This window comes from Diorhabda carinulata, chromosome 1 (assembly GCF_026250575.1).
Source record: "Diorhabda carinulata isolate Delta chromosome 1, icDioCari1.1, whole genome shotgun sequence".
NCBI classification, from domain to species: domain Eukaryota; kingdom Metazoa; phylum Arthropoda; class Insecta; order Coleoptera; family Chrysomelidae; genus Diorhabda; species Diorhabda carinulata.
Genome location: NC_079460.1, coordinates 14,483,577 through 14,491,256, shown reverse-complemented (window position 1 = coordinate 14,491,256; position 7,680 = coordinate 14,483,577). Strand labels below are relative to the sequence as shown.

At 30.1% G+C, this 7,680-nt stretch overlaps 1 protein-coding gene across 4 annotated transcripts in view; it reads left to right on the top strand.

The window, feature by feature from the left end:
* The first annotated feature begins 2,546 nt into the window (after window positions 1–2,546).
* LOC130900118 (neuronal acetylcholine receptor subunit alpha-7) overlaps window positions 2,547–7,680 on the top strand; it is a 39,888-nt gene continuing 34,754 nt past the window's right edge. The window contains exons 1-2 of one of the 4 annotated variants that reach the window (XM_057810479.1): window positions 2,547–2,639; window positions 2,814–3,071. In XM_057810479.1, the coding sequence (XP_057666462.1) occupies window positions 2,981–3,071 (91 nt within the window). In that variant the 5' untranslated portion in view covers window positions 2,547–2,639; window positions 2,814–2,980. Of the gene's footprint in view, window positions 2,640–2,663; window positions 2,687–2,813; window positions 3,072–7,680 lie in introns of those variants that run through there. The other 3 variants (XM_057810500.1, XM_057810491.1, XM_057810509.1) reach the window with 3 other exon arrangements.

Genomic DNA, 7,680 nt, shown 5'->3' with positions numbered 1-7,680 from the left:
TTCCAAATAGAACATCTCATATACTGGTATAGCATATTTCTTAAGTACTATTTTTGAGTGTCCTCTGAAAGTAGTGCTTCCAATATATGTTAAATTTCACTACGAAACAATGTTCGTATTTTACTAAGTATATCTTGGCTTAAAAAATAATAAAATGCTTCGATTCAGAAAAAAATATTACATATGTTCTCTTTAACAAACGTCAACATTTTGTGATTAGAATTAACAAAAATGAAGTATACGAAAAACCGTTGTCGTAGTGTGAAAATAAATAATAATCAGTTACCAAGTAAGTATTGCTAAATAACCATTAGAAGTGTTTCACAATAGATATGGTGAATCTAGGGAACTACACGAAATATAAGTCTGCAACTAAGAGAACTTTTTATTGGATTAACTCCAATGAGGTATCTACAAAAACGTGTATCTCGAAAAATAGACCAAAACGTGACAATTTCATTGTTAATCAATAAAACCACTAAATAACTGCCAATAAACCCAAATACAGATTAACATTGTACAAATACCACACATTCCCAATTCAATGATAATATAGATTAGTCTCTACCCCAATATACAACCACAATAGAACCAGACAAACGTATCAATATTGATCTCCTATCAAAGAGTCAAGAATAAATGGAATTTTCTGCATCAATGACTTATAAAACTAAACTACTAGATTGAGAATATTTGGTTTCCTATCAAATTTCAATAATTTTCAAGCCAATATACGACAAATATTGAATTAAATTTCCCCAGGAAAATGGTAGTGGTATACTGCTCTCATTTGAAAGGATTAGTCCAAAACAAAAACTTTTGCTTTAACGGAAGTCAAAAACTTGTCATAGGATATTTATGATTTAACAATTCATTTATAATGAGTGGAATGTGCAGTACAACTTGGTTCCTATAATCAGCCTTATCATCAACACCATAAGCTACGAGTAGTATTCAAAATTAAAAGTCATCCAAACAACATTCATATAATCTACTACAACAAACTCTCCCTAAGTCAAGCAAATGTAATCAGAGAAACAGCCCTCTACTACCACAAAACAAAAATACTGATAGTGTAAATATATAGATTCCTTTTTTGGTATTCACCATTTTACGCGGGTAACTATAGAAGACAACTTAGTAATATACTGGTTTAAGGCCGATTTTGATTTTTAAACGATCAATCCGCGACATATACATATATATGAATTTTAACATTGTCTTTGCCAGCTATATTATGAGCGGTTTATTATTGGGAACGTGGCAATGAAATATCAAAGTGGACTAAATATTTTTTCCGAGCTTTAGAATACTTATGTATTCATCGTCTGGGACTGAAATTATGGTCAAATACAATATAAGGAATATGTATAAACGTATAACAATAAATTTAACCAACAATAATTAACCACCGAAAATCTTAATTAATTATTGTATGTAAAATTTTATTATTGTTATACATTTATTATACGTATTGTATTTGACAACAATTTCAGTCCCAGACGATGAATACATAAGTATTATATAATTTTATTATATTATTATATAATATAAATTATATAATATATATATATATATATATATATATATATATATATATATATATATATATATATATATATTGAATATATTGAATTTTGAATCCTATTATTATATAAGGAGGATAGGGTCTTTATTCGTTCATTGGATTCCGTGTTCTCAATTTTCCTACTCCAATTGTCTTTGGGGTCTCTCTTGATAAAAAAAAGCTTTAAGTAACAGGATCTATTGTAGTTAGAACGTAAAATTTTTATCTATTATTTTAAACTGATTTTTCACCAGAAACGACCTCAAACGAAAACATTCATCACGAAAAACATATAAAAAGGTCTTATTCACTTCGTGAGCTTGTTTTTTTGATGTTCTTGGTTTTATACTAATTTCACTAAATAACGTGTTTTTTTTTCAAAAATCTAACTTTGATTTCGAGTAACTGAAACTTAGACTATAGAAATTGGATTTTTCTTTAATTTGGATCTGTATCCCACATTCTATATCAAATTTTTGTGTATTCCCACTTTATATTTTAAAAATTCATATCCAATAATAAACTATTCTTTTAGAAAAATTATAAATATATTAATTTTCATAGTTTACAATTATACCCAAAAAAAAATACTTAGCTATATTTATATTCAACAGTAATAGATGTTTTTAATAAAATCTTTTTAAATTAATAGATTTTGGTTATTGAATGAACATTCTACTTTTTCATAATTTATCAAATTATAGTTTCTATCTCTTAAAAATAACATGAAAGGGTCGTGAAAATTTCCCGGGATATTTGAAGGCACTCCACACCGCTCCTGAAACAGAGAGTTTGTATTGAATCGAAATAAGGGTGTTCAGGATGTTGACCTCAGAGCGCAGGACGCATAGCGGGGATAGCAAAAGGAACGGCAAGGATAGAGCATGGAGATTGCCAGCAGCAGGAGTAGCAAGTGAGAAGACAATGAAAAAGTGAGAGGGAGAGACAAGTAGAAAACAGCGCAGTGGACTGATTCAGCGTTAGTGGTAGTGGTAGCGCAGTGGAAATTCTACAGAGGAGAATCAGTCTCGGTTCTCGTCATGGTTTTGGTTTTAGTACACGACTCTACATTGTAGGCATATATAAACATGATATAATTTAAACTTAACCTAATTATCGGTAGCTAACTTTACGTATATACAAGTATACGATATATACACGATATATATATATATATATATATATATATATATATATATATATATATATATATATATATATATATAATGTGCCAGTTTAAAATAAGCCAAACTCGAGCAACTAAAACTCAGTGAAACAAAATGTTTAAATAAAAACCTTAAAAAAACCAATTAATAATGTTAAAAGTAAACCGCTTTAAAACTAACTTAAATGAAAATCTTTAAAACATCGTTCAGCATTCGCCCAAGATAGTTCGTTCTGCTATTGCTACTCATGGAAAAGCAACATTGTTATTACTTCAAAGGAAGGCCACGATTACTGACGCTCATACTTCTTTTACACATCTGTCTATCGCTACCAAATGGTAGGCATCATAAATATTTTGGTGTCCCATTTTTTAGCATCCATTTGACACCATTGTAGAATTTGTTTTACCTTATCAATAATTTCCTTGTAGTAGTTTTTTTGGTTATTCTGTCTTGTTAAGTATTTTTGAAACATATATTTGCTAGTAGATTTTCCTGGCTCTAACCTTTTGAATGCTGGTGTAGTTTTGTTTTAAACCCGTATTATTCGTTTTCATTGCATATAGATTTTGTGAAGTTATATTTTCAATTTGTTGTTTATTTGTTCAATTCTTATCTATAAAACTTTGGTTTGTTGCCATGAGTTTCATTGAAAATGTCTAAAAATATATATTGATACTTTTATATGTATATATATATATATATATATATATATATATATATATATATAACGTGCATGGTATTTTTCATTTTCCACTAATAACTCTGTGTACAGTAGTTAAATTATTTTGTTATTAAAAAGATATCAATATTTATGTCGATTTATGTATATAATAATAACTCTCCATATCTTAAAAAATTGAAAATATAATTTTTATAATCTATATTCATAAATTAAAGCGGGAAAACAGGCATTACTTAAATTTTTATGTATTATTATAATCATTATAGCGATGAGTGATGTGATTGTGATGTTTATACAATCTGATGAATTCATTTGGACCATCAAAATACTGCAATATAATTTTAAAGGCGTTATATTTAATTGATTTAAGTGCAAAGAAAAACTTATTCTAGTTATTTATTAAAATAAAAAAAATTTTACAGCGGTGATCTCCTAAAATGCATAATTTATATGCTCTATATTTTGCGGAGAAAAAATGTTAGCACTATATAATCACTTTTTCACTGAAACTGGTAAGAAAGGTTTATGCCTAAGTAAAAAAAGTAAGGTTAGTGTTTTAATTACATATTACACTTGGTTTATCTCCTTTTAATGATGGAAAAGGTCGCTCATGTTTTGATTTTAGAGATACAAAATGGGATTGATGGATATTTATAAAAGGCTTTTATGGAAAATGAAAGTTTTCCTAGAAACTGTTTTGCCAGGAGTTTTTAGGAAATTATGGATTAATTTTAAAATCAAATTTCGCGTAACTAGCAAGATATATTGAGACCACTTATTTCCTTTTCTAAAACAGAATACATAATTTATTGAACGCCAATTATAATATTGTACAACTTGGTCAAGTGAAGTTAAGTATAGATATTTTATCAATTGTACAAAGAAACATTGTATGATTTTTTAGTTTATTTAAAAAACAGATACAATTTTCTCACGTGTCAGTAGAATTTTTTTGGTCAATCTCTCTCACCACACGTTTGTTACCTTTTTGTTTTGCCATTTGATGTAGTTACAGGCCGCTTAAGAGTCGATGAACATCTTATTGGAAGCGAATTTCTGCATTTTGTCTATAATAAAATGACACTTGATACAGGATTTGTGTGAAAACACAAATAGAAACATTTAGATTGTCAAAATCTGACAGCAAATATTTGATATGTTTTTCCTATTTGTATCCTCAGTAGTTTCTTTTTAAATAAACAAAAGAAATTTATTCTTTAATACCCAAACTCTAATATAGCCCTATATCTTGTTAAACAATAAAGATACCTATATATGTATTTCATTTCATTTTCCACAATGGAAGGTCTATATGGGGTAGGGGAATCAGCGGTGAAAGTATAAATTGACAAAAAATAAAAATTATAAATGAACATAGTAATTAGGTTGAAATAAAAACAGCGATTGAAGTATGGTTCCAGAATATTAATTCAAATTAAAACTAAATTGAGTACAGTATTTTCTTATACAATTTGTGTGAGAAAGCACATTATGATGAAATTTCCTACTACCTTTTCCACCCTTATATCTACGCGCCTCAGAATAATATATATTTTCTAATTTCCCATACTGTTCATATTGTTTATAAGAGTGTACAGTGATTGGATCTTTTCGTAAACATATATTTGTATTTATTTGATCTATAAATTCATTCAAATTGAAAGATAAAGATAAAGTGTTCAAATAGATATAATCTTCAGATATTATCCGATAATTAGGTTTTTGTTTGAAGAAAATAGAATATATATAAAGGATGAATAGAATAATAAATGTGAAACTATCAAATACTTATTGAACGGGATTTTCATCATATAAAAAATATCTAGGTATATATGTTTTCGAAGCAAAAACAGCTTCTCATTTATGTGTGGGTGCTTATACTTCTACACCTATTTCCACATTCTATAGGGTCGTTAGTCTCCGTTGTTGTATCCTTTTTCTTTCGACTTCGATAGCTCTAAACTGAGCAAGCACATTCTTCACTTATTATGACTAAAATACAGAGTGTGCATTTACTTGTTGGATCAGTTCTTTCTCGAAATCCTATTCAACATTGTAAAGATCAGCTTTCCCGTGAATGGTTATTTTCTTTTTATATCCTTCTTTGAGTAGTCGTTGCTGGGATACTTTTCTTGGCCGTGGATCTCTGGCGTAATATTTTCTAGTGTTGTCCTTCAGCTTCCTCAACTGTTTGTAGGGGTAAGTTGTTACAACATCAGCATACTAAATTCGGCTGAAATCACATCTTGAATTATTGAGAGCTCACGACAATTTCAATTATTCTTTGCACGTTTTAATCCGTAAGAGGTTTGAAAATCAACTAAAATAAATTGTTATTTGTTTTATTTGAAAAACCTTCCTCCATCTTTCTGAAGGTTTGGGACTCACAACAGTACGGTGTTTAGATTTAGTTGAGAAGTAGATAGTTATTATTGTAACCTCCTAACGCATAGGACATTTATTCCTCAATGGATAATGTACGTTTTGTACTTCGGAATATCCTTAGGTGTTCAAATAAAGTTGAATAAAATCTTTGGATCATACAATTGGACTGGGAGCTGTCTAGGGTGATACAGTGGATGGCTATTTTATGCGATTTAATGAATTCTTTTATGATTCCGTTTTTAAATTCTGTTCCGCTATCTGCAACTATCATGGTGAGTAATGTCTCCAACACTATCGTGGTGAGTCGAGCATATTTATTTTCTTGACAGAAGTGGTTAAGTGATCTCTCGGATATAGGGATGCCAAGGATTAGATTTTCTTTTGCCGTGTACTTTGTTTGCTCTCCATCAGTAAGTTCTTTATTGGAAATTTGTTTTGTGGCGTCTAATAGGAGTTCGTCGATTTATCGGCTTTCATCTAGTCATTGCAAGTTGACCAGGACCCATGTTGCATGGTTTTTGAAGATTTCTTGCATTTTGGAATCGATATCTTGATGTTCTTTTGTATTTATTTCGATTCTTGAGAGAACGTCGACGTTGGTATTTGATTTCTATTTTTTATATACAACTTCGTAATCATATTTCTCCAATTTTAATCTCCATCTTACCAGCTTAGAGTTTGCTTCTTTCAGAGAAAACTGCAATTGAAGCGGTCGATTATCTGAGGACATTTTAAATTTACTTCCGATTAAAGGGGGGCGGAGGTATTTAGTAGCCCAAACTATAGCCAATATCTCTTTTTCTATTATCAAATACTTTGTTTCGTTCAGTGTTTTGGAAGCGAATGCTATTGTTTTAACACTGCCCAATGGACCTTGAGAAAGTACTGTTCTTATAGCGTAGTTGCTGGTAGTCGGGTTGAAAGGTTTTGAGAAGAGAGGCTCGTTTATCAAAAGATTTTTGCATGTATTGAAACATTCTAGAAAATTCTGGAGAATGTCTGATTTTGGCTTCCTTCTTCAGATAAACTGTTAGTGGTTTAGTTATTTTTGCGTAATATTTTATAAATTATAGTATCCTAGAAGTCCTAGGAATCCTCTGATATTTCTAGCTGATTTTGGTATTTTATAATTGATGGTAGCTCTAATTTTAATCCTCAAATCAACTTTCTGAAGTGACGATATGTCCTAAAAAACTAACTTCTTATCTAGGAATTTGCACATGTCGAATTGGATTTTTAATCTAATATCTCGAAGACGTTGGAATATTTTGGCAAGATTAACCATATGCTATTGTAAAGATGTGGAAAACACACTCCATATACGCCAAACATATTTCATGTCTTTTAAAACGTTATCTATAACCTGTTGGAATGTAGCGTGTACATTCTTAAGCCCAAAATGCATTCTTACGTACTCGTAGTGTCCGTTTTAGACGCTAAAGATAGTTTTAGAAATGCCTTTTTTGGCCATTTCTATTTGATATAAACCACTCTCCGCTTGGCATCGGGCAAGTATGTTCGTTATATTAGGTATTGATTATCAATCGTCGATTGTTTCTTCGTTTACTTTGTAATATTCGACAACGATCCGACATTTGATTTTCCTGTTTCTTAGGGACTATCCATATAGGTGAGGACCATGGAGATTTATTTGCTTAGTGGATATTTGAATGCTGTTATTCTCCTCCTTATAGATATATGGGTAGCGGTATGATTTGGTATGTACCGGTATATCGTCCTTCGTTCTTTTGTAGTGTTTAACTTGAAGAGCAAAACTGAGAGGTGTGTATGGTGTGTGAAAGATATCTGAATATTTCTTGCAAAGACAGATGATGTGTTTTTCTTCATCAGCATTTAAGTAGTCTGGATCAGATGGT